Source organism: Larimichthys crocea, chromosome XV (genome assembly GCF_000972845.2).
Source record: "Larimichthys crocea isolate SSNF chromosome XV, L_crocea_2.0, whole genome shotgun sequence".
NCBI lineage: Eukaryota > Metazoa > Chordata > Actinopteri > Sciaenidae > Larimichthys > Larimichthys crocea.
In genome coordinates, this window is record NC_040025.1 from 22,550,677 (window position 1) to 22,577,192 (window position 26,516).

Below are 26,516 nucleotides of genomic sequence, written 5' to 3' on the forward strand. Positions count from 1 at the left end.
CACAAACGTCCATTGGTTGGTAAAGTGTGAATAGAAAATGATGAGCTCCAGTCTCACACAGTGTTAGTTAAAGTAATTCTCACATTAACCTGAACAACCACCAACAAGGAAAAACATTTTGTTCCAGGACAAACATAGTTAGTGCAAAGAGGTGAGGCCATCAAATACTGACATCCCTAGGTATAGTGTTCTTCACTCCACCCACTGTCTCCACCCATTACACCTCCTCTTCCCTGGAGGGAGAGAGAGTTATTAAAACCAGACAGTGTTAAGATAACTTGCAGCCGACTAGACCTATAGACCTGTTTCTCTTCAGCCTGTGGTCGACTTACACCGTTCAACAGGGGCCTGTTTGGAAAGGTAATCCTCAAACAAACTCAATACTGACGCTCTCTGTTTTGTCCTTCTGCTGTGTTTGGGGTTGAGAACTTGTTGGGGCAGGTTTTTCCGGTCAGTTATCTAATTGTCCCGTGTGAATGTTGGGCTGTTCCTGTTACGTATGCATGTCTACTATAAGGAAAGCATAGGGAAAGAGGTATAATTAGTCTGGAATGTGTACATTTTTGTTTTATTCAGGATATCCTGAAGGCATGAACACATTTGCGAAAACACCTGTGTTAAAAAAGAAAATACAGATTTGCTCTTGTCTGTACAGTTATGTGTTCTCCTGTTTGTTTTTCTGGTGTTAACCAGTTTCAGAGGGAAAACATTTTAACAACTCGGGGGAGGGGAAAGTAAAGAGGTAGACACAATGTTTTCAGCTTTTCTGTTTCAGTTTATTACTTCTTTGTCGATTTATGTTGATAAAAGTTTACTTCATGAGACAACATTCGGTATCTTTTTCCCAGCATCAGCGCCAAAATCATCCCACCGTCATTCAACACCCTGATTCCAGCTAAATGTCTATTTAAAGTACAAGACTGAGCACAAGAAAAGACATGAGGTAAGAACAAACTTCCTTGTAGCTTTCTGAGAAAATGCCCGAAGGATCAGAATGACAGTGATTTATATTTTTGCTGTTGTCAACATGAAAGGACCAAAATCAATAATATGTAAACTTTCCTCAGCATTACGTTCATTACTGAAGCTGTTCATCTTTATCACATACACTTGTTCACCAGATACATTTAGGTGATTTGGTACACAATTAACTGAACCTTCATTTTGTTTTGTTGATTGCATTGTGTGCAGGGTGTAGTTTGTAATGCTGTTGAACTGTATTTCATTATGACTAATTCATCTATTATTTTTCCCTTCCCATTTGTGTGTTGCAATACAGTTAGTTAAAAGGCAAAATAATTTTCTCAAACAGCTGGGCACTGTGGGTTTTAAAATGTTACCGAAACTTGAGTAGAAAGTGAATTTCTTGGGGACAAAGTCTATGCACTAGTGAGTATTTATGCCAGCAGGATGATGAATGTAGGATTAACTCGTGAGCTATATAAAGCTTTGTCCTCTCAGTGAATACTTGGTTTTGGTCTTTTCACATGTTAAGAAAAATTGAGAATACCACAACACTCACCTCTGTTGTCTTAAAATGTTTTTGATCATAGCTAGTATGAAGTTCCATCATGAGAATATGACTTGACATTGACTCACCCAGGCATAGTCTTTGGTTACATATAGTACAGAAAATATTCATGATGGAAAAGATGGCTTAATCTTTAAGAGTGAAAGAAAATATCTAGGTTTAAACATGAAGACATCAGCGATGTGTAATTTTATTGATAATTACATAAACTGATGTATTAAATGTGATGTGATGTATAAACTGTGCAGTTGTAAGCTGTATGTTGTTATATTTTTAGTTTTGCTTGTATGTATAAAACAATAATAAAAAATAAAAAAAACATAACAAACAAAAATTGTTTCATTTAATACATTCATGTTTTACAGGGTGCAAACTTTCTCAAGAGCGCAAATCCTAGAGGAGTTTCGTGTTCGATGCCAGGAACTCACAGCCTACGACTACAGAGGCTTCAAACAGGAGTTTGAGGTATGTATGTTTTGAACTTACGTTAGATTTCAGTGTTTGCCATGAGCACTAATGTCTTTGGTTTTGTGAAGGAGCTAAATGACGTTGGCAAAGATCTCCCCACCAGAGCAGGGGAGTCGGAAGCCAACAGAGAGAAGAACAGGTACCCCTACATATTACCATGTAAGTGAAAATCTCAAAAATCTCAAATTACAGCAAATATGTGTGACAATGTATGAGACTTTTCTTTGCTTTTCATTGTCTATATAGATGACCACTGTCGGGTGAGGCTGTCCATTCAAAACTCCCAACCACACACCGACTACATCAATGCCAATTTTGTGCCTGTAAGAACCCAATTTACTTTGTCTCTTGTTTTCATCACACTGTCTTTCTGCTTTACCGCCTGTCTGTCTGTCTCTACACACCTGTCTGCCTCTGTTAATGACCGTGTGTCTGTATTCAGGGTGGAGGATCGGAGAGAGACTTCATCTGCACTCAGGGTCCTTTGCACAACACAATTGCTGACTTCTGGAGGATGGTGTGGGAGCAAAATGTCAGGATAATCGTCATGGTGACAGCGCTGAGACACAAGGACATAGTGAGAAAAGACACAGTCACTTTGTGTGTGTGTGTCTGTGTGTTGCTTTGTGTGTGTATGTGTGTCTGTTTGATGTTAATCTGTCCTACTTTCCTGATGACATATTTTTTCCTTGATTTAAAAGAACTGATGGATATTTTTAGAATATTTTTATGATATGAACTTTAAAAATCCTATCTCATAGGCACAGTGAAGTCCTGAGCACAAGTTATATTCACAGATCTTCTGCTGAACAGCTTCATCCTGCTTTAGAGTAAAGTAAGCAGTTAAAACAACCACAGAACTCATTAAGGGACAGAAAAAAATGCAGTATATATACAGACAGAAACTCGTATAAAAGGTTCCTAAAAATATCAGGAAAACTTATCTCTGATGCAATATTTAGAGAAAACAATCTGCACTAATTTCACACAAACTTGCTGCAGTTATTGTGTTCACTATTTTGTAGTGTATCAGTTGTTCTGTACTGTTATTGTTATGCACTGAATGTAGTATGAAGTTTCCATAAAATATCTCACCTTGTCAGGGGTCTTCATTTTACTGAATGATAGGAAACAAGGTTGGTAACCACAGCTCTAGTGAGTCTGTACAGACCTGAAAGTAATATTTTCTCATCTAACACCCAGCAAGAAAGAGAATAAGTGTATTTAATAAGTCAAACTATTTCCTACTTCCTGTGTGTTCAGTTGCTGTGTGATAAGTATTGGCCTCTGGAGCGAGGGACAGTTTATCATGGACGGATCCAAGTGACGACAGTGAACCGTAAACAAGGTCCAGATTATTATGTTAGCACCATTGTCCTCAGACAGGTGAGTGAAGGACACCTCCATCATCCTCTTTTGATACATTTAACCTGCTGATGATGGCTTCTGTGTGCACTGACCGTACTGAATGAATCAAAGAAGAAGTCCTTCAAAGGATCGAAGGAAAGTGTCATGTGTGTGTTACAGAGAGAATGTCCGACAGACAGGATAATCACACATTACTACTACCCTTCCTGGCCGGACCGGGGCGTCCCTAAAGCGGTGTCCTCACTCTGTGCCTTCACTGAGCATGTGCGGCAAAATCTGGAGAGCATCCCCCGCTTGGGGCCAGCTGTAGTTCACTGCAGGTCTGACCTTCAGCACTTCGCCTTAAACAAAACTGTTTTCCTATTAATCCTGTACAGATATCAGATGGTGGATGGAGTTTAAAGTCAGCCCTCTGTTTATGTGTTTCAGTGCAGGTATTGGCCGTTCAGGGACATTTGTGACCTTGTTGTGGCTGATGCAGCTGTGTGTGAGGGGCATCCGGCCTGATATCCGGGCAGCTGTGGAAGATCTGCGGCTCCATCGAATGTGGATGGTCCAGAATCTGGTTAGTCCTGTACTGACACTCACCTGCAGTTGTAGAAGAACTATTCAAATATTTGAATTGAGCAATAGCAAAGTTAAAACGTGCTCCAGTACCAGTAAAAGTCCTGCATTTAAATATTTACTTAAAAGTACAAAAGTGTTAGCAGCAACATGTACTTTAATTATTACAAATATTTTTAATATTGAATGAATAGTACAGTTTAGAAACACTTTATTTTATAAACTGATGTTTTGTATGTAAATCCTAAATTAATTATAGATGTTGGATAAATAAGAGGAATAAAAACAATATTTCTGTGTCAAAAGTAGAACTAGAATTGTAGTTAACTACAGTACTTAAATGTACTTACTTTCCACCACTGCTCACCTGAATACCGTCATCAAACATTTGTGAAATTTGTTTTTAAGTTTAAAGTTAGACTCAACAAAAATAAACACACCACTCTTTTGTTTCTAAGTATTCTTCTATGCACACAAAAGAAAGGTTTATTTCTCTCAAATTTTGTTCACAAATTTATGAAAAGCCGTGTCAGGGAGCGCTTCTCCTCTGCCAAGATAACCCATCGACCTGACAGATGTGGCACATCAAGATGCTGATTTAACAACATGATTACTGCCTCAGATTAGTCTGAATAAAAGGACACTCAAATATGCACAATTTTATCTTGAAAGGGCAGTTATTTGATACTAACTATGGCTATTGACCTGCACTACTTTGCCTCTAATTGGCTTAACCTAAACCTAAAGAGAACAAGGCAGGTGTGTTGAATCAGCATCTTGATGTGCCACACTTGTCAGGTGGATGGATTATTTTGGCAAAGGAAACTTGAGAAATAAACCTTTTGTTTTCATAGAAAAGTTCTGAGATCTTTTACTTCTTAAAGTTACTTATGGTAGTAAAAACAGAAAAGTTGTGTTCATATTTTTGTTCAGTGTAGCTATAAAGGAATATTCAGAAATATTAAAACCACAGTGTAAATGTACTTTATTACAAAGAAAGTCTTTGCATTCATTATTGTGCAGTAAACTATATACAAAGGTATATACATATCAATAAACTATACTCAATTAAAAGTGCTCATCATGCAGGCAAATGTTAATGCTTTAATGAATAGAGGTATGAGTATTGTCTATCGTGCCAGAAGCTATGCTGCCCTCACATCTGTATGGTAAATATAAAGCTCCAGCTAGCAGCTGCTTACCTTAGCTTAGCTTAAAGAATGGAAATAGGAAGAACAGCTCTCCTTGTTTCCAGTCTGCTAGTGAAGGTAATCTAAATTAATCTTATCTAATCAATAATATCCTGTGAAACAATAATGCAGAATCCTACTCATATCTTTGTATTTTTCACCACTGCTTGGTGCATAATATTATTATATATTTATCATAAAACGGAGTTTATATGCACTTAAATTAACTGTATATATCTGTATAGTCTGCAGTTATTAGTGCATTTAAATGCATACCTGTAATTCACTCACATGTATTCCATTGTGTTCCTCATAAATCTGTTATCTCCATACTCAAACACTGTGTGCTCCATATGGGATGAAGCATGCTGATTAACTGCTCATTCTTTTGTGTATTCAGGAACAGTACATATGTGTTTATCAGTGTCTGCTACACTGGCTCAGTGGGGGAACCTCAGCACGGTGAGAACAAACCACGAGCACCAGCACACATCAAATTCAATTTCAGCACAGGCAGCGTATTATTATTCACTGTGATTTCTGATACTGACATTTTAATTAGGTGTCTTCCCTTTTGCAGCAGCCCACAAACTCACGGATCCAGTTCGAATATTAACCACCACAATCAGGAGCTACCCCACAGCTCATCATCACAGGGAAGAAGAGGGAGGAGGAGACGTCACCATCGTCACCAGACACCTCCATCAGACCAACCACAGAACACAGTGCAGCAGATTTTACACCCTGGGAACTTACTGAGGAGGTTACTGCCATCTTCATCACTGTTTAATTCAGGCTCACACACCTCCTGAGCTCACATACTGTGTAGCTCATAATAGAAAAACAAACAACACACGGCTGGGTACAAAAGAGTGCCCTCATGAAGTACTTGAGAAGGAAGGAGAAAGACTGCAGAAATGTTGTGCGTGTACGACGATGACAGGCCCTGCAGGCGTGAAACTGGTCTGACAACATGCAAATAAATGCCAGAAACCAAACACGCAGCAGTTTGTATTGCCACCAGAAGGGAAAATTAAGTACAGAACCAGCTGCTCAGGCCAAACCTGTTCTTCTACTGTGAATCACTTACCGTGAAATGCATGAGAACAATGATCAGGCTGCTATCAGTGCATGAAGTGCTCCATCTACTGAATTCAGCTAATAAATCGATATAAACGACAAATTTTTGTACTCCTGTTTGCCTCCATGAGTGATGAAGTGATGTGGTGAGATGACTTTTATTTAGGCCCCCCCTTCTTTTTTTTGAAAAAAGAAAAAAAAAAAATTATATATATATATCATTGTGCATCATTTCATTTCACACAATGCAGACCATCAGTACTTAAAAGGATGCATGTGCAGAATTGATAGCAGACTTGCTAGAAAGGCAGACACATGGTATAGTGGCTGTACAAAAAAGGTCATGTTTCGAAAAACACACAGGCACTGCCATTCTCCTTAGATGACTGAAACCCATTACAGTACATGAAGGAGCTATGAGTATTGTACATTATAGAACATTAAGGGCTAACCCACTTCTTTTTTTCCAGTCTTTCACCTGTCATGTAATAAACATGTATAATACAATAGACCCCCCCCCTCCCCTTCAGGGTGACTTTCGGGGTTGGTGATGGACAGGAGAAAGAAAAGGAGGATCCAGCAGCAATCAGCATCCTTCACCCTCACCTCTACAAGCACTAATGGCCACAGGTAGAGTTGCGACGCTGTATTGCAATAAAGTCCATGTTCTGATGCGATTCAATGCTGCCAAGCTTGTCCAACGAGGGGGCGCTAAGAGCCCAGGCAGCATTCACTAACAAGCAAGTCATCTCCAAAGTTCGATGAGTCCTTGTGCGAACTCTGCACAGGACAGAGGAGAGTGAAATACAAAGGAAGCAGGAGAGTTCGTACAACTTGAAAATGAGATTTTAAGCCTATGTTTGGCTACTTAATACCACCGAGGTATTCACTGTGAGACTTAACTGTGACCAAGGAGAGCGAGAATGAAGAGATGTTTAAGAAAAGCAGCATAGCGCAGGCCGACCCCAGAGAAAATATATGAAATATATTACAGATTAAAACAAAGACAGGAAATAAAATCAACTATTGTTTCAGACTATTGGTGAGGAGAACCAACAAGTAAAATAACATTTAAATTAGAGTTCAGGTCCAATAAAAAGAAACATCCTACATCCTTTGGCCAAACAACAAAAAGAAAGAAAAACATGGTACGGTTGAAAGACTGCCTCAATAAGACAAATTATCTGTATTGGTTGTATGTGTATGTACAGTCCGTGTGTGTGTGTGTGTTTGTGTACACGATATGCTGACACAATGAATATAAACATACATACATGCCACCCTTAAAGACCACAAGAGGGTGTAAGAGGATAGAAAACTACTCATAATGAGCAATGAAAAGGCTGGGTGAAGAGAAAGCGGAAGAGTCTAGTCCATTTTATTCTTCTCCTCCTCCGGTACAACTAGTGCACGCTCTCCGACATGTTAATGGCTTCCTGGATTTCACGGACGACGAGGATGCGGGCAAGCATCTGCTCCAGCTGTTCTTTTGAGATCGGCTGAGTCGAGTACCAGATGGGGCTGTTCGGAGCCACCACAGGCTCGGGAGTCAGGTAGAAGGTGTCGTTGCGACCTTTAGCACTCTGTGGACTGAGAGAAACAAAGCATGAGCACATTTTCAGGAGGGCGTGCCAGTTTTAACCCATCGCTGCATACTACTGTATATAATTCCAATTATTTCTCCTTTTCTGCAACTGAGGAAGACTACTAGGGGAAAAATACTACATTTTTAAGTCATTAAATGCCAGATAGTGCCTTTAAAAAAAGTTCTGCTTTCACAATCGGGCCTTCTTTCTTTTCATGTTTGCTGCAACTTAAGTTTTTATTTCCTTCAATTTCCCAGAGCCCAAAATGAAGCCTTTAAATCGTGTGTTTTGTCTGAACAGTATGATCATGTACAATTTTATGCCCACACTGCATACCAATTTCCATTTGGAACAAACTAAATCAATCATTCGCTGACTTTGTTGCATCCTTTTTCCCCCCTATTCACAAGTTGTGGGAGGACAAAAATACAGAGAGGCCAGAGAGCGAAGTTAGTTCCCTTTATTTCTGGGCAAAAAAGGCAGAGGACATAAAAATCATTCACTGTTTTATAGAGGAGACCTATTGTGTATCACATCCATTTTTGGTCAGTTGCCTAGCAACAGTGTTCTCGCAAGTTTAAGCCTGAACACAGTGCATCAAGCACCACTGTCCCTATGTCAATAACAAACACACAGGGGTTTTATTTAAAGGTCCATTAGCACCCCAAAAGAGAAACTCACCATAAATTAATAACCCCAAACAAAACATGTTTTTTGCTTTTTTGAGGTGTAAAAGTTAATAGAAATGTTTTCCCCCTTTTCACCCATTCAGGTTTTATATTTACCATTTAAAGAGGTAGAAATCGTAGAGCTTGATGGGGCATCGCAGCGGGTTCTCTGGATCCTCCAGCTGCTCTGAGTACATGTCATCTGTGACTGAACAAAGAAAAAACACACAAACCATATAAACAATGTTATTTATCTTTAAAGTTGGGGTTTTCTCTTAGACATCAGATGACAAATCCAGTTCAAGTGCACTCTTACCTTTTTGTCCTATGAACCTCTCTGTTGACTTTAGGTATCGGATGCTGGTGCTCTTGTCTTTGGGGTTGTTGGGACTCTTCCTTGTGTGTCTCAGCACTTTGGAAAAGGCCACTTTTAGATGCTGATCCACTGTCTTCAGGTGGAAATACCTGTTAGATACAAAAAAAAACATAAAATTGGCTGCTTTCAACTTGACAGTGTTAACTGGTTGCCATATGGGGGCAGTACAGAACAGTAGCGTCTTTTGTAGATTCATATTTAGCTGTGGGTTGGTAGTTATCTGTGCTCTAGATGAAGATTTGCTCTCATGTACAGAGGAGTATGAAAAGGACAATATTGCTACATGTCAATTAAGCAGTACAGTAGTAAACGCTGCATGGAAGCACTCACTTGGTGTTGAAAAACATTAGAGTTGTGAGCAGTGTTGAGGGAGAATGAGCTCCCAGCTGTTTACATTCCCACAGCATCTCCTCCGTCACGTGGCTGGGGATAACGTAACCTGGGAGGAGGTAAAGAACAGATTATGAAGACCTGGCAGCTCATAAAGTTGGGCACAATTAAGAGTTACAAGAAAACAAATCATTGCTAATGTTTAATCAATGAGAACTGCCATTACAACATCATACTGCCTTTAATTCTATGTTATAGTTGAGAAAGCTGTGCAGCTGCACACCCAGGTGAATCCGTCTTCAAATACAGTAAGGTGTATAATGTCTCTTAAAACCAAAATAAAACAGGTGTCTTACATTTTGTTCTGACCTTGACCACAGAGTTAAACAAACTATTAAAAAGCAGGCATCAGGCTTAATTATTATCTAAAGTTAGTCAAAACCAAATTCAAAAGTTCAAGAGAAGCTGTACAAATCCTGGTCAATATTGTGTCTCAAAAAACTTCAATACTGACACAAAACTCAATCATTGAAAATACCATGGGATACTCTACAAAGAAAAACCATTACAATTCTTAATGCGGTGCTGTCTAACATGCTTTCATTATTTTAATAAAACAACTTTAGTCCTCACCTAGCGGATGAATAGCTGGTCTCCACGGATCCAAGATCTGGTGCAGACTGTGTGCGAAACGAGTGTAGTACTGATCTGAGAAAACGTCATCCACGCGACCGTTATCAAACAGATACTGCAGGGAAAAATTGGAGAAAGAAAGACTGTCAAGCAGTGTTTCCACTTCAAATCCATATACCAACAGGAAATGGAGTATGTGTATGTGTGTGTGTGTGTGTGTGTGTGTGTGTGTGTGGACAGTGAACTTACTTTTTGTATGCAAAGAAATACATAGTAGAGAACATCAGCCTCATAAGACTCCCCTTCCAGCCCTCGAGCCTCTGTTGTCATCAATGAGAGACCCATGCAGAGCTCTGCTACTGCACATGACACCAAGTCCTCCTGGAAACGCAGTGCCTGGCGTCCTAAAATAAACAACAGATCAGTGATTGGGTTGACAGATGAGACCAGAGAAGAAACAGTGTAAAAATGCATAGTAACACAATAAACATGTATATGGCACTTACGGCCGATTGGGGCCAGTTTATTTTTGTCTGATTTGTCCATCTCAGCGTTTTTCCGCTGAGCCCAAAGCCGCCACACGTCCAGCCCCTCCTCTGGCTTCAGAGTGGCGGGCAGCAGCAGCTCCTGCACCTGCACTTGCTGCTGGCCTTGGCCATCTACCTCTGCTACCACTGTCTGACCCTGCACGGACACAAACATAACAACGCTGTTACCTTGTACAAACAAGCATGTTTTTCTGGCAACAATAAAAGACCGGCATAGCTCGACACCTGTGTTAGTACCTGTAGCTGTTGTGCATCTTGCCCTGACAGCCCCTGTGTGTGTAGCACCTGCTGCTGTGGATCCCAGATAAGGGACTGTGTAGCGTTGGAGTAGCCCTGCACTGCCACTGGGATGTGGATGTTCCCATTCATCAGCTGGGCAGGGAAAAGTGTGTTTGCAGCCAGCGTGTGCACCACTTCTTCGCCTCCCATTCCTCCAGAGCTTGTTATGCTGGAAACGGCCTGCGCTGTCTGACTTTGACTGGCAGGGATTTTCAGCTTGTCATTTTCAACAGTAACTTGTGTTGGCATTGTGGTCATGGTTGTAGTGTTTGTCCCAGCGACCTGCACTGTTCCATAGGCTTCCTGCGGGATGGCGATGTGTGTGACCTGCTCACGGCCTCCAGAACCAGCGGGAGCAGAGTAGACAGGGATTGTCCAGGTCTCTCCTGTCGGACTGGTGATAGTGCCTGTAGCGCTGTAAAGGTGGGAGCTGTCCACAGTTAGGAGGTCTGGTCGCAGGGAGACATAACTCTGCTGCTGTCCCTGTCCCTGAGGGATAGCCAGCACTGTGGCTACTTGCTGACCAGGCAGAGCATAGGACACAGTAATGGGCATGTCAACCTTGCGCTTCTTGGCTGGCTGGAGGACACCGGCTCCCTGTGATGTGGCAACGGTGGTTCCAAGTACCCTCCTCTCAGCACTGTCCTGCTGCTGGGTGGGAGATAGGGCGCCCACAGTCTGGATTTGGATCTGTTGTCCCCCTGCAACAGCTGCCACCAACTGGGCCTGCAGCTAAAACACAAGGGAGGGAGATGATGAGTGGTAACTAAATTTAAACTGGCTGATGACAAAATTATGCCATGACGTTTGTGCACATATGTACCTGCTGGTGCTGCTCCTCTGTGAGATCCCCAGGCTGAATCAACTGTGCAGTGGTCACACCCTGAAGCTGTTGGTGGGAGCCAGAGGGTACTTGGAGTACCTGACCCAGCATCTGACCTTGCTGCTGGCCCTGGATCTGCACCTGAAAATAGAGATGTAAAGAGATTTAGTGGACCAAGGATGATATGAAATAAATAAAAGAAAGAAATAATAAAGAGGTACAAACCTGCACTATCTGTTGCTCTGTATTCTGTTGTACAGACTGCTGCTGAGCCGTGGACTCCTGTATCTGTTGCTGCGGCTGGACCTGCACCTGAACCTGCACCAGAAGACAGGGTCTGTCAGAGAGCTTCATTCACAGAGCTCTACAAAAGATCGCCATGTGAGCATTTAGTTCGCTGATTTACCGGACACGCCAGTTCCAACAATGACCCCGCCACCTCCGTGCTGTCCGTGTAGATGCAGTTAGCCTCTTGTTGGTAGACCATAGTGGTGGTTGTGGTTGTAGTATCACCACTTTGCTGGCTGAACTCCTGCAGGGCATCTGGACCTTTGCTTGCCAGGGACTCCAAGAACTCCTTCATGCGGTGCTGAGGGATGCTCCGAGCTTTCTGCCTCACAAGCTCCTCATAGGAGCCCGCACCATCCAGGGAGTTATTCATCGCTGTCTTCTTCTATAGAGGGGGGTTCTGAGGAAAAGGAGATACTTTTATTAACTTTTTATGAACGGTTACATATTTCATTTTTTGACAGACCTCACTGTGTATACTGTAAATACTGTCCATACATATATTTATACTGATAATTCTGTTTACACTGTGCCATATTGCCACATGGATGTCTTTTAGCTTGTATATAATTTTAGATCTGTATATTTCATGTTTATGCTGTTTTCACCGGGATAAGAGGGAAACCATATTTCAATACTCTGTGTGTCCTGTAGATATAGCAGCTTTGACAATAAAGTTGACTTGACTTGCACTTTAACCCTGAAAAACAACCACACACATACACAAAGGGACATGCAAATGTGGAGAGAGATGGTGGAGTGATGGGCAGCCACCCAGAGCAGCACCCTGCAAGCAGTTGGGCCACCCCGGCTTGAACCAACCACCCTCCGGTTCCCAAGCCAGGTCTCTATGGACTGAGCTGTGGATCACATCTCGATAACAAAAAGTAAAAAGACGTAACAATAAAAAGGACAATGGCATTGCACTGACATCAGTTACAGCTCCACAGTGTTGACCTACAGATCACTGTCCAGTAACAACACACACACAGACGATAAGAGGAAAGGGTTAACTCTAGCTGCGTGTGTACGAGCAGGGACAAAAGCGCGGCCACTTTCCAAAACCCGATGCAGTATTCACAGCAGGGACGGAAACGGCTGCTTAATGAAAACACGCGAGTTTTTTTTTTGTTTTTACAACAGCAATTAAAGTCGCGAACATCTGCACGGTGCAAACATCTTCAGTCTGACAGCTGGTTGCACAACGAGCTATGGGTTGTTAGCCAGGCACACGGCTAACTAACTAACTAACTAGCCGCGTGTTGTTTTCGAATAAGACCCAGCCACTGTGTGTGTGTGTAATGGTGCGTTCAAGTGTAAAACAACCGCGAAGCCGGTGGTAAACACGCAGAAAAGCAGCGAGAAGTGGGGTGAACCTAAAGCTAGCAGGCTAACATTAGCAGGCGCGTTACCTCTCTTCCTCAACCGGGCCGAGCCTCTTCTCTAACCCCTCGGTACGTCACTCCTCTTCCACCGAGCACGAAAGCGAGCTGCTGCTGCTAACGTCTCCGTGTGTCCGGTTTTGTTCTTTTAATCCCCCCCACGATGTTCGTCAGATAGCTAGCTGCCTTTTTTTTTCTTAACCACTCATATTTCGCTGGGCGCCATCTTACAACAACTAACCCCTCAGACCAATAGGCAGGCGATTTGTAACTCTGTCGTGTTCTCGCGATGTTTCCGCCGCGGGATATCGTGATAACTGGCGCGCGCAGGAGAGTCCGTTAAAGGCGACACGCGCAGGCAAAGTTAGACGCCGAGATCAAGTAGATGTCAGTCCACCTTAAAACCCTGTTATGCCCAGGCAGACGCTCCTAGTGGTTCACTGGCTTCTGAATCTTTTAAGGTAGACCCGGAGAGATGCGCTGAATATTTGGGTGGTTCTCCGCGAGCTCTGGGCAGTGGAGGGTTAATTCCCACGCATTTACACTTCAGCGTGGTTTGCAGTCTGCCACACTGCTTTTTGTTGTTTTGGCCGCTTGAGTATTAAATTTAAAAATTGGAGGAGGGGGCATGTCTTTCTCTTTCACAGATTGAGATAGCCTAAAACCTTGTATTTTATTATGGTTTATGCACCAAGGCACATCATACTTTAAGACTGATATCAGTACGATGAAGAGCAACTCAATTGTTTATATAAAACAAAAATGGGAAGGAGAGCTGGATATTGAAATCACCCCCAGAGGAATGGTCTCATAATCCACACCCAGAAGTCGACCACAAATTCAAGTTCAAGTTGGAGAGATTTTTGCATCTGGAAGAATTGTGTGAGGTTTTTCATAACCCCCATAATAAAATCAAAACAAACTGAGCATCAGAACCTGCATCAGAATGCTGGAGACAATGTGGATAATTAATGGCAGACCATACTCACATTTTTTTGGTCTTGCCCCGTTTTACAACCCTTCTGGACTCTACTTGGGGAATATATCAAGGGATCTAGATAACAGGGATAGATATTTATTAAAAATCCTTATGGCAGCAAATAAAAAGGCAATAACTAGATGCTGGCTTCTTAAAGAACCTCTCACCTTGAACCAATGGAACAATATAATAAATAACATATACAGTATGGAACGCATACCATTTAGTTTGAGACTACAGAAGGAAAAGGGAAAAGAATACTGGGCTAAATGGGTTACATATTTAGCCGATGCAGAGTGTGACAGCTAAAGCTGTAATAAACATAGTTGTGAACGAAAGTGTATCATCCTGTGACTAATATTCCTATGTGTGTTATTCAATGTGACTGAATGACCTCATGTTTGTGTTAGGAAACAAACAAAAAAAGACTGATATCTGTAGTGGTCAATAACATGTTTTCTATAATAATAGTAATCAATAGTATCACTATTATTAAAACAAAAACATTATGTAATAATGTCTAAAAAATATGTCAATATTTACCATAATGTCAATTATGCTGCTTAATACAACTGCAAAGTTAGCCACACAATATATGGATATTATTATAGGTCTGGGATTGTGACACAAGACAAAGGAGAAGGTGAGGCCTCAGGTCACGCCGAACATCCAGGGATTGGATATCGAGATAGTCGCACACTTGGGTGTTCACCTTAACGATAAAATGGGCTGGTTGGACAACACAGACAAGGAGAAGGGCCGAAGTTGTTTTCACTTGTTCAGGAGACTGAGGTCCTTTGGAGTGTTTAGGAGGTTAGAAACATACTATAACACTGTGGTGGCATCTGCATTATTCTATGCAGTCATCTGCTAGGGAGTGGGAAGCATGGAGAGACAGAAAAAGACTTAAACTGGTCATGAGGGCCAGCTCTGTCCTAGACTGCCCTGTAGACTCCACAGAGGCCTTAAACTAAAATCACAGGTCCTCCAACAGCTGTCAGACTCTTTAACACCAGCATGACTTAACGACTTATTTCTATATATTTATCATTTATGAGTAATTTCTTATTTACTTTGTGTTTATGAGTTGTTGTGACAAGTGAATTTCCCATGTGGGATTATTAAAGTCAATCTTATCTAATAATATAGCTCAGTCTTACTGGCTATGTTACATAAAAACCGACTGTTTTCTAAACTTACTAGACTTTTATTACTGAAATCATGAGTGATCTTAATAGCAATAATAGCAACTGTCACACACTTAGTTTGAATATTGTGCAAAGGTACCAATACTAAAGGCCAAAATATCACGATACCAAGTCAAACATTTGATTTGGATAGAAAAGTATCACTTCAAAATATTAAGAATATCATCAGCTTCAAAAACTCAGTACAGAGACATTGCAGAGTGTTCTTGAGTCATATTTATTCTTGTTTCCCGTAAAAAGGACACACATGCACCCCTCTGAGTCTTAAAAAACAAAACGTGGTGGTTTGGTAGTGACTCACCACATTTTTAGGAAAATCATGAATGGCATTTGAGAGCATCTCCTCTGTGTAACACCAGCTCAGAGCCGATATTAAATTAGCATACAGCAGATCCTTGTTGAACAACGATCAAGGTTGCATACATTCAACAAAGAGGAAACGCTGTAAGTGAATTATTATTGCAGCAGGTATAGAAAAAGAAACAAGCCGACTCTGAAACTGACTGACCAAGCTTGTGACAGAGAGAAGTCTCACTGATGGAACTTTGTCTCCCACAATTCTGTTGAATGAATATGATTATGGACGTGTAATTATTACAGTCAATCTTAGCCAAAGCCCTCTGTGTTCTTTCTGATGTTATACATTAGGCGATGCAATCAATTTCGACATGTATCTGTGGGCTCATGGGAAGCTAAACGTGTGGCTTGATCTCAGTCAATCAGATCTTCCCCGGGTCTTCTTTGAGGGTGACTGTTCTGTTGAAGACGAGCTGCAGTGAAAGAAAAATTACAATTAGACATCGAACCCAAAGTGTGTTTAAAACAAAGTAGATTCCCAAATCTCTCATCTCTCAAATGGACTAAAAATAGAAGCTTTAAACAGTTGTATTATAAAATACAACTGTTTGTAGTCCTACTGTACCTTGTCTGCAGTGCTGTCGGGGTCCAGGGAGAAGTAGCCGACTCTCTCAAACTGGAATTTGTCAAAAACTTTTGCTCCTTTGACTGAGATATCCACTAAGGCACTGGTGTTCGTGTGCATGGAATTCTAATTGACAAAAAAGAAGAAATGCATGAAACAATCACTACTCAGTTGAAACAGTTAATCCAAACCTGTCACAGGAGTGCGGAGGTACTCACAGGATTGATGTCACTCAGGAAGCCATTGGGCACTTCAGATGGATCCTCCGGATGTTTGTGCAAGAATCTACAAACACAGTGAGGAGTTTTCATTAAGTTACTTTTCTGCATGGACTATATGTTGTGACTGTCGGCAAGTGATTTTTGTCACTTACAGTCTTTCGTAAAGGCGCACTTCGCACAACAATGGCTCGCTGACCCAGTGGATGAAGGCCTTTGGTTTCTCTGCAGTCTCAGAACTGCAGCAGGACACCTCTAGTTCCACCACTTTACCCTGAGCATCCTGAGAAACAGAGCGGAGGTGAGTGAGTAAGTGAACCATAAAAACACTACTTAAGGACTCCCACAGAGGTAAGCCAACACTGCTAAGAAAGTATCATACCAAAGCACATCCCAATGTGCACTCACTGAGCTGCCATGCCAAGATGGCTCAAGGTGTGAACTGGAGTAGCTAGGGATCAAAGCTTTTAACAATTTTTTAACATTGTGGACTGCTGGCCCTACTACTGCCTGGCAAATCTGGACTGGCACAGAACAGAAACTCCTGGAGTCTTACCTTGATCACCTTCTGGACGGAGATGACAGACCCAGCGTGTCTTAGACCGACAGGCTGTTCTGGGGTCAGACGCTTGTAGCCTTTCTCCATCACCTGCAAAAGAAGAGTCCATCATCATCTACTTCTGTCTACAATCTAGAAACTGCACAAAGAAATTCTGTTAAATCTATGAAAGTATTTGATTTTGTATGTTTTCTCTCTAACCTCTCTGAAGTCGCTCTGTTCAATGAAGATCGTGTGTGTAAATGGAACCACGTGGCTGCCCTTGGCCTCGTTGCCAGGGAAATCTGGCACCCGTACATCTGACTGAGACACAAAAAGACGACAGCAGCGAGATTCATCACAAATTACAGACAGCATAGGATATTACAAGCACTTTAACGTGTAATCTCTGTGTATTTATTAGTCGTGTACAAACCTTTGAGCTCTCAGGAAGGTTAGTTATGGTGACTTTGAGTGGCTCCAGCACGGCCATGGCTCTTGGCGCCGACTCGTTCAGCACGTCCCTCACACACGACTCCAGAAGGTGGGGCTCTGTCGTCGTCTGGGAAACTGTGACTCCAACCTGGCAGAAGACAGAACATATCATTATACAAGACCTGTGTCATCCTCATACGTGTAATTACTACTTCCTCCATCCAGCCAATCATCCTTCCATCCATTGTGCATACCCGTGCGCAGAAGTTGTTAATTGCCTCTGGTGGGAAACCTCTTCTCCTCAGTGCAGTCAAAGTGAAGAGTCGAGGATCATCCCAGTCTCTGTAATTAGAAAAGATATCTTCTACAGTTAACAGATTCTACGTGGCATAAAACAGCCACCAGAACATGTAGACAAAATGCTGCACACCAAACCACAGCAAGAAGTAGAGCTGCACAAATAATCAAAATATTATCAAAATCGCAGTATGGCCAAAAGAATCTGCAATTTTTTGATAAAAGGTAAGATGTGACAAAACAGTATTATAACAAAGTATTGTATTGCAGTGCATTATCATATTGCAATTGTATGATCTGTTAAAATAAGCGCAATATGATTTTTTAAACCATATTATACAACAATAGCTTTAAACACACTACTACAATTCATGACATTACTGATATAAATAATAAAGTGCTGTCTTTTTTTGTTATTCAAACTTACTTCTATTTGGCGTAAATGAAACATACAGCTTCTTCCTGACAATGGAATACATTTACTGGAAGAGTCATGTGCCAGAATATTAAAATAATCTATACGATATAGCTTGTCGTCCCTTTTTGCACAACTATTTTAACAGTTTGCCAATATGGATTACATTTCATAAGACAGGGTTTTAGTTTTCCTAAATTTAAAAATACCAGACTACATGGAGCTCATAGGATAATTTTTTTTATAGGGTAACATGAGACCACTGCAGCCTGACATGACTTCATGAATGTAAATGATAGCAGTGACACCACATTTTAGGAATGACATTGAAAAAATGTTGATCAGTCACGTCAGTTCCAATTCAACAGTCTAGTAGTGGGGAAACTCCTGTACTCATCCTTTAGCTGTTAATTCCAACCACAATTTTTTTACATTCAAGTGTAATGTAATGTAAACAGACTGAAAATGTTATTTTACCTGACAACGCCAGTCTCTACCAGTTTGATGATTTTCCTCTTGGACACAACAGTGTAGGTGAGGTTCAGACGGCCATATTCCCACTGCACAGGGCAGTACACGTCCAGAGCGTTACACAGCCAGAAATATGATGAACGCCTGCCACACAGACAAGGTGAATAAAGCATTCATAGGTCTACAAGAAATACTGTGATACAGTTAAACTAAAACAGATTTTTTTTTTAAATGTATGTGTACCTGGCCTGGAACTCTTTGGTACAGAGTGAGTGTGTGATATTTTCAATAGAGTCACACAGACAGTGGGTGTAGTCATAAGTAGGGTAGATGCACCTACAGAGAAAGACGAGAAAGTAAGTGTAAGTAAAACACAGGTTGTAGTGCGAGAGATGTTGTATTTAAAAACCTCAGGATTTCATACCATTCATCTCCTGTCCGATGATGCGGCGTGTATTTAATTCGGTACGCCACAGGGTCCATCTTGCCATCCTCCATGACCATCTTCATCCGGAGTGTAGCCTCTCCTTCAGAAAACAGGCCCTTCTTCATCCTCTCGAACAACACCAGAGACTCCTCGATGGGTCGGTCTCTCCAGGGTGATGGCGGAGCATTGTGGCCCTTCAGTTCCTCCCCTTTCTGGTGGCACACGTATGCGTGACCCCTGAAGAAAGACAAAGAAAATGAATGAATCATCATCCACCGGCTTTCTGGACGTTTACAAACATATGCAGAGAGTTCCATTACTCACCTGCGAACAAGATCCACGGCAAGGTCGTAGAGTTCCTGAAAGTTGTCTGATGCGTGCGTGACGGCATACGGTTTGTAGCCTGTGTAACACAGTAACATTGATAAGAAATTACAAATCTAAGCTTTGATTAGAAAAAAAAAAAAAAAAAAAGTATAAATCAGAGTCAAAACTCACCAAGCCACTCCACCATGTCCCTGATACCAGTGAAGTATTTTTCCTCCTCCTTCTCTGGATTTGTGTCATCATACCTCAAGAAACAAATCCCGTTGTTTGCCTACAGGAAGACACAAAGAATTACATAAAACAGCTGCAGGGAGGATTACACAGTTAACGTGATGGTGATAGAGGATCCAAAGACCTGTACCTTTGCATAACCAAAATTGAAGTTGATAGCTTTGGCATGTCCAATGTGAAGGATACCGTTGGGCTCAGGAGGAAAACGAGTACGAATCTGAAGGAATTGTAAAAAGGAAAATCAATATACACACTGTAAATCATTTTCAGGTTTTTCATCCACAAGTTAAAATAACAGAAAGTTTGTACCTGTCCGCCAGTGAACTCCAGGTGCTTTTTCAGCAGGTTCATTGTGTTTGGTGTGACCACATAGCCCTCGGTTTTATAGTTCTCTCCTGTAACGTGCAAGGCAAAGACGAAAGATCAGCATACTTCTACCTTACTTAAAATTGCTCTACATAGAATATGAATTCAATAAAGAGTGGTAAGCAGAAATGCATCTGCATTGACCTGGTTTATGGAACTTCAGTGCTGCTCCTCTGAGCTGCTCCATGAGTGACTTTCCCTCCCCGGGTGTCACCTCACCTAAACAAACAACGTGCACAGTCAAAGAACAAAAACAACTAACTGACACATACTTCATCTGTTCACTTCTGTCTGTTGCTTACCATTCACCGCCACATCCGCTTTCTTCGCCTTTGTCTCGTTCTCTGCAGCTTTTGCTTTCGGGGGCTGCAAAAACCACAGATGAAACCAAAACGATCAGAGATCAGAGTGCAGTGATCGTCAGGTTTTTTGTTTTGAGTTATTTGCCTTCTTGCAGAAAGTTAGATGGGAAGATCAATACAGTTCTCATAATGTATGTGTATGGCAAATATGAAGCTGCTACCAGGAGCTAGTTAGCTTAGAATAAAGACTGGAAACAGAGGAAAACCTAGCTCTGTCCAAAGAACTAAATCCACCTGCCATTACCTCTAAACTATGATTTTACAGGGGGTTATGTGCCGAGCTGTTTGCAGGAAGAAGGTGAATAAGTGATGTGATGTGACGTGCGTTACCTTAGATTTTTTCTCTAGGTCAGCCTCTGTCTTGGGTCCTAAGAGGTGTAGGACCTTTAAAAACAAAAGCCAGAGTTATTTACGGTACACAGTGAAAATAACCTAACAACCTCATAGGGCAAATATTTAATCACAACACCAGACAAGCTGCGTTTAACAATATTCTCATTTTTAAAAACACACCTGCATGTCCACTTCATTTTTGATGACCTTTCCATCGGCCCATTTCAGGGCAGAGCGTGCCTCTCCTGCAACCGACACGAAAAAGGTCAGTGAGTCATTCTATGTGTTTGCTCACCTTTAATGGCTTTAGAAACATTTAACTAATCAAGCATGTGATCATACCCATTAGCAGCCCCATGTTGAAGTGGTACCTCTCCTTCAACAGCTGCTCCTTGTGCTTCTTGATCACCTTCTCCACCTGCACAACATTTCACCATCACTAAACACAACACGCCCAGTAAAATAACATGTAATTAAAATACTTCTGGGAAGCTTGTGCACTCACGGCTTCTTCAATCTGCTCCGGTGTTATGACCATGCCAATTCCACATGCTTCTTCAAACTCCTTCTGGTTGATGGGGTCCTGAGGGTGACTCTTCACAAACTCCAGTGCAGCTGCCAACAAAGCGGCAAGATAAGTGATTTCCTCCAGTCAGTCATATCCACAGCACAACTATCTCCTTAATTTATTGAGGTCATAATAATCAGGCAGGCACAATATACCCTCAACACACCCGCAGCCTTCTACAGAAATCACATTAGGTGTGGTGTCGGGGCATTTACCATGTATGTGATATTCATCAAGTGACTCTGTTGTACATGCCAAATTCAATGTTTGGACTGCAAGACACTATATTTCGATGAGTGAATGCAATGCATCTAACTTATAAAAAGTGTTTTCTTGTGTTAGGTCTTCTTCGCTGTCACATGCTGGGGCAGTCGGCTGAAGGTAGCAGACACCAACAGACTAAATAAACTGATCAGGAGAGCTGGTGATGTCGCGAGCAAGGGAGCTGGACACTCTGACGACAGAGAGGAGGATGCTGTCCAGGCTTCAGTCCATATTGGACAATGTTTAACACCCTCTCTACGACACACTGGTTCTGCAGAGGAGCTCCTTCAGCAGAAGACTCCTCTCACTTAGATGCAACACAGAGCGACACAGGAAATCGTTCCTGCCTGCGGTCATTAAAGTCTATAACGCCTCCCTCAGAGAGTCAGACACACCCCCCTCTGTAATCTGACACAAACACGGTCAATCACTTTTTGCAGTTGTTGCACATTATTTAACTGTAAATTTGATCTTTTATATATCTGTTATATATATGATTACTTGTTGAACATATGTTGTTTTTGTTTGTTTGTATACCTGGAGTATTGTAACAAAAATAATTTACCCCTTGGGTTATTAAAGTATTTCTGATTCTGAAAAAAGAAAATGACATGTTAGAAAAATGAAATGCTAAAATATGTCATGGCATATATATATATATAGTAGAGTTTGACTTTATGTGTCTCGTTGCTGTCATCAGTCAGGTTGCAACATGTTGAAAATGAATTACAGTTACCTGTCAGCTGTAGCTCCGAGCAGATTTTGCACTGAGCTATACAATCACAAAGGAATGTCAGGCGTTTGGTGTCTTTAAGGCGAGATGCCAGATTGTACAGCAATGTACCCATGGCTTTGTCCACTCCAGATGACCCACAGGCACGCTGAGCCTGTTGAAAGCAATGAGGAAAGACCAGGATTTATTCATGTGCACGTCAAAAAACCAATGGACTATTATAAAGCAAGAACAAACAGGGGAAAACCAGGGCAACAGTTTCTCTTTTATCTTGAGGGTCTGCAAGGAAAGTGAAAATGAAACAAACTGCTCAGACTTTAGAGAAACACGTTTACACGAAGCTCCTTTAAAAAGTGACAAGAACTGAGCACAAGTGAGCTAAAAATAAAAATTAAATTAAAAAAAAAGTGCATGTCAAGTCACATTTCGCAGCTGTCTCTCTGACTCTGACTTCCGCTGAGTCGTACCTGATTTATTGCCTCCTTCAGAGAGCCGCTCAGCGCTTCATTCTTCAGCGTCTCCTTCGCTTTCTGCTCACTGAGGCCGATGGAGGTGAAAAGTCCCAGCGTATCAGCCATTTTTCCACCGTGTTCACCGGCAAAGATCGGAAACCAGACCCACACGCTGACCACCGCACACGACTCGGAGAGCAAGGGCGACTTCCTGTACGGCTCAATAATGAGCAATAAAACCGCACCAATAGGAAGCCGCCGGGGAGGGATAATATTGACCAATCGCGTATGAGCTTGGTTTAAGTCACCGCCTACTACGAGCGAAAGAGCCAATCAGCAGCTGTGTTTACATCCGATAGCGCAATCTCGGTAATGTTGCATCAGACTGATGTTTCGGTATTTTCTTATAATTATTAACGTGAAATTATGCCCGGAATCATTATTATCTATGTAAGACAACATTATGAGTTATAACTACTTAAACTTTGCACTTTCCATTAAAAGTATCGGCTCAAATTGCAACGCGTTGTAAGGTCTTTGTTGTCCAGCTGGAAACAACTCCGTGAAAGTTACAGACTCTGGCTGCTGCAGACGTGAAGTGAAGTTGTAGTTCTCTCCTAAAAAACATGAATGTGTCACTGCAGTCAGTGTTTGTAGGTTATTTTTATCTATAAACTATAAACTGTTGATGAAAACAGTTATGGCCAAGCATGCAGTGCTGTCATCGGGGGTCAAAATGTGGAGATCTCTGTCCTGTGCGAAGTCAGAGCTGCGCCTGGATCTCACTCTGGCCTGTGGACAGTCTTTCCGGTAAGTTGGTCAGATAGATGCAGGGCAGACCTAATGCATTTTTTTTCATTTGTCTTTGCATGAACACATCTCAACCCACAGCTGGAGAGAAACTGCAGAAGGCCACTGGACAGGAGTGATGGCAGGACGAGTTTGGACTCTGACTCAAACGGATGACACTGTTTGGTACCATGTTTACAAAGACAAAGGCATGCAGGGGGAGGGATGTGACAGCAAGAGGGGAGCTGGTGTTTCTCTCCAGATGGGAAACAAGTCAGACAAGAGCTTCAAAGCAGCTTTGAAAAAGGAGGAGCAGGAGGAGCCGGTGGCTGTGACTTCAGTGCACGACACAGAGGAGGAAGAAGACATGCTGAGAGATTACTTCCAGCTGAATGTGAAGCTGGGAGATCTGTACGAGGAGTGGGGAGCAGCAGATCCCCACTTTAAATGCATTGCAGACGTCTTCACAGGTCAGCAGTGCATGCATGATAATAAACCATAAGTAATGACTGAGACAATATCAGTTTTAAATATGTTGTTTGGTCTCTCCCCAGGTGTGCGAATGCTGCGCCAGGACCCCACCGAATGCCTGTTTTCCTTCATCTGTACCTCCAACAACCACATCTCTCGCATCCAGGGCATGGTGGAGAGGCTGTGCCAGGCTCTGGGTGCCCCACTGTGCCAACTGGATCAAACCTCTTATCACAACTTTCCTTCCCTTTCTGCGCTTGCAGGTGCTACATTCTTTCTCTACGAACCTAACCCCCTGTTTATAATCGTTCAAGAACGTTTGTATCAGTGGGGCAGGGTTTACAACTGCAATCGAGGACTCACGGTCTGTTGGGTCCCTAATTATATTATCCATCCTTTGACTTTTGCTTTTGGTTCCGTGGTAGAAAATCCAACCATGTGGCCTTCATTCATTAAACTTTAACTGTGTTGCAGAACAGATAGAAAAGTCAGTTCAGTTAGTTCACTTAGTTCAGTGATGCAAGTTCACATTTCACATGGGTGACTACAACTTAGTCTACAGTTTCATGCAATTGTATACCTACTCCTATGAGACAAATCATGACAGTTACCAATTTACCAGTGTAGAAGAAAATATACTTAAACTATAGAGTGAATCAAGAAGAAAAGGTTCACATCTAGTCCTTGTAATTGCGCCTTTTTCTACATTGGAATTGGCAGACAGCAGTGTGGAGGCGTGTCTCAGGGATCTCGGTTTTGGATACAGGGCTCGCTTCCTTCAGCAGAGTGCAAAGCAAATTTTGGACACCCACGGGCTCCAGTGGCTTGAAGGTCTACGCGGTGTCCCGTATGTGCAGGCCCGTGATGCTCTGCGTACCCTCCCTGGTGTGGGCACCAAGGTATAGTAGGAAAAGAACCTGTTAGCCTCTTATATGTTCCTAAAATTGTGATGTTGTAACAGTAACATGTAATTAAGGCTCTGTGTCTCCCTGTAGGTGGCAGACTGTGTATGTCTGATGTCCCTGGATAAGGCAGAGGCCGTCCCCATAGACACACACGTGTGGCAGATTGCAAAACGTGATTACAACTATGCTTCTGGCAACGCACAAAAAAGCATCACAGATAAACTCCACAGAGATATTGGTTAGTATTAATGCATTTCATCAGTAGCACTGCATGTTTGCAGTGTTATGCTGATTGTAAACACAGAATAATGATTCCTTTTCATTGTTAACACAATGTACAATGTAATATTTCCACACAGGGGATTTTTTCAGAAAGCTTTGGGGTCCTTATGCTGGCTGGGCACAGTCGGTGAGTGTTATCATTCAGTATCTGTTTGTCACTTTCTTTCACGTCGGTTTTAACCACAGAGTGTCTTTATCTGTTTTCAGGTGTTATTCTGTGCGGACCTTAAGAAGTTCCAAAAGCTGAAAGAAATGCCAGATCTGAAGCAGCCACTGAAAGAGGAAAAAGGTGGAGGAAAAATGAGGGTAGCATACAAGAAAACAAAAATTAAGACAGAAGAAGATGAAACTGTGAAGGCCATGGAAACTAAGTCAGCAGGTCGCAAGAAAGCAAAGGTGTCTGTCTAGAATGATATGACACACACAAACACACTTCATACACAAGGACTTGGATTACAACACGACACATCATGCACAAACTTTGTGCAGCTTCATTTAAAAAAATTAACTTTAATAAAACATATAAAAGATTTATTGGTCGGGAACATTTAACAACAACAAATAGTATAAAAAGATTCTCAGGGTTTTATATATTTTTATGTTGTTTACTGTCTATGCTCCTATGAGTTCACTAAAGTACAAATACAGGCATTTGTAGGTTTTTTTTTACAATAAAGACAAAATAATTTAACAGTATGTGCTATTTCTGTGTATGTATTTTCAGAGAAAATGTCCATATTAGCACAGCCATCAAGCCCACTGATACATCACTGTCATTTTGGCCTTCACTTCTGTAAAATATCGTCACAAAAGCCCACAAGATGGCAGTATAAAGTAAAAGATATACCACTGCAAGATAAATCACGTAAGCCAAGACAGATTTGATAATAATAACAATGATAATAATAATAATAATAATGAGAACTTCATTATTTCCCTTTGTGAATATTTCCTCTGAAGCCCTGTGGTTCCTGTTACACCACTTACCAACGTCACGTCATGGCATCTGCATGTGTGTCTGAAAAGGTCATGGGATGCTAAAATGGTCCGTTGTGTTTGTTTAGTTCATTCCCTGCATCAAAATAGTAATCCTGTCTGTTGGCTCATAAAAAGATGGTGGCTGTAAAGTGCCACCATGTGTGTTCATCTATAGGCATTAGTTGACTGTGTCAGCTGGTCTTTTTATAGCAAGGATTGCAGTTATCTGCTGTCACTTCTGGGGGCCTGAGTGACTGTCTCTGGTGACAACTTGGCCGTGTCTCTTGGGGTGTTTGACCTATTTCTGTCCCTTTATGGCAATGACTGAGCAATATTTTAGTTTGTTTAAAATAAATGGAGAGAAAGCATCTCAAATGTTGTAATAGCATGTTAACAAACCTCTTTCTTGCCTTAATTTCAAAGGCACATTT

General features: G+C 41.7%; 4 protein-coding genes across 7 annotated transcripts; 2 read left to right on the forward strand and 2 right to left on the reverse strand.

Moving 5' to 3' along the window:
- Positions 1–215: 215 nt before the first annotated feature.
- On the forward strand, positions 216–6,414 carry LOC104927903 (receptor-type tyrosine-protein phosphatase V). 4 transcript variants are annotated; one of them, XM_019267799.2, is made up of 12 exons: positions 226–360; positions 694–742; positions 849–943; positions 1,897–1,996; positions 2,068–2,158; positions 2,246–2,322; positions 2,442–2,576; positions 3,263–3,385; positions 3,527–3,687; positions 3,797–3,932; positions 5,522–5,583; positions 5,702–6,414. In XM_019267799.2, exons 3-12 carry the CDS (start codon positions 939–941, stop codon positions 5,931–5,933), a joined length of 1,122 nt encoding a protein of 373 aa, XP_019123344.2. In that variant the 5' UTR covers positions 226–360; positions 694–742; positions 849–938; the 3' UTR covers positions 5,934–6,414. The 4 variants fall into 4 exon arrangements, 3 of the variants coding, with proteins under 3 accessions (XP_019123345.2, XP_019123344.2, XP_010740387.3); XM_019267800.2 differs by lacking the exon at positions 694–742 and having other exon boundaries at positions 223–360; positions 5,705–6,414; XM_010742085.3 differs by lacking the exon at positions 694–742.
- Positions 6,415–7,135: 721 nt separating this feature from the next.
- LOC104927902 (glutamine-rich protein 1) lies at positions 7,136–13,446 on the reverse strand. Its single transcript, XM_010742084.3, has 12 exons — positions 13,145–13,446; positions 11,851–12,132; positions 11,670–11,762; positions 11,445–11,585; positions 10,580–11,353; positions 10,301–10,478; positions 10,044–10,198; positions 9,795–9,909; positions 9,162–9,270; positions 8,772–8,920; positions 8,573–8,663; positions 7,136–7,791 (listed from the first exon to the last, which is right to left on the reverse strand). Exons 2-12 carry the CDS (start codon positions 12,103–12,105, stop codon positions 7,605–7,607), a joined length of 2,247 nt encoding a protein of 748 aa, XP_010740386.1. The 5' UTR covers positions 12,106–12,132; positions 13,145–13,446; the 3' UTR covers positions 7,136–7,604.
- Positions 13,447–15,497: 2,051 nt separating this feature from the next.
- On the reverse strand, positions 15,498–22,892 carry qars1 (glutaminyl-tRNA synthetase 1). The gene is made up of 23 exons (XM_010742083.3): positions 22,676–22,892; positions 22,212–22,362; positions 21,149–21,258; positions 20,986–21,061; positions 20,824–20,888; positions 20,641–20,694; positions 20,251–20,314; positions 20,093–20,167; positions 19,892–19,977; positions 19,713–19,799; positions 19,523–19,622; positions 19,349–19,427; positions 19,022–19,261; positions 18,841–18,933; positions 18,604–18,741; positions 17,669–17,756; positions 17,416–17,562; positions 17,202–17,303; positions 16,998–17,090; positions 16,597–16,724; positions 16,442–16,508; positions 16,224–16,349; positions 15,498–16,071 (listed from the first exon to the last, which is right to left on the reverse strand). The coding sequence occupies exons 1-23, from the start codon at positions 22,784–22,786 to the stop codon at positions 16,021–16,023; spliced, it is 2,331 nt and encodes a 776-aa protein (XP_010740385.3). The 5' UTR covers positions 22,787–22,892; the 3' UTR covers positions 15,498–16,020.
- Positions 22,893–23,014: 122 nt separating this feature from the next.
- ogg1 (8-oxoguanine DNA glycosylase) lies at positions 23,015–25,776 on the forward strand. The gene is made up of 7 exons (XM_010742082.3): positions 23,015–23,470; positions 23,552–23,919; positions 24,004–24,183; positions 24,641–24,819; positions 24,916–25,063; positions 25,185–25,234; positions 25,315–25,776. Exons 1-7 carry the CDS (start codon positions 23,349–23,351, stop codon positions 25,513–25,515), a joined length of 1,248 nt encoding a protein of 415 aa, XP_010740384.3. The 5' UTR covers positions 23,015–23,348; the 3' UTR covers positions 25,516–25,776.
- The last annotated feature ends 740 nt before the right edge of the window (positions 25,777–26,516 follow it).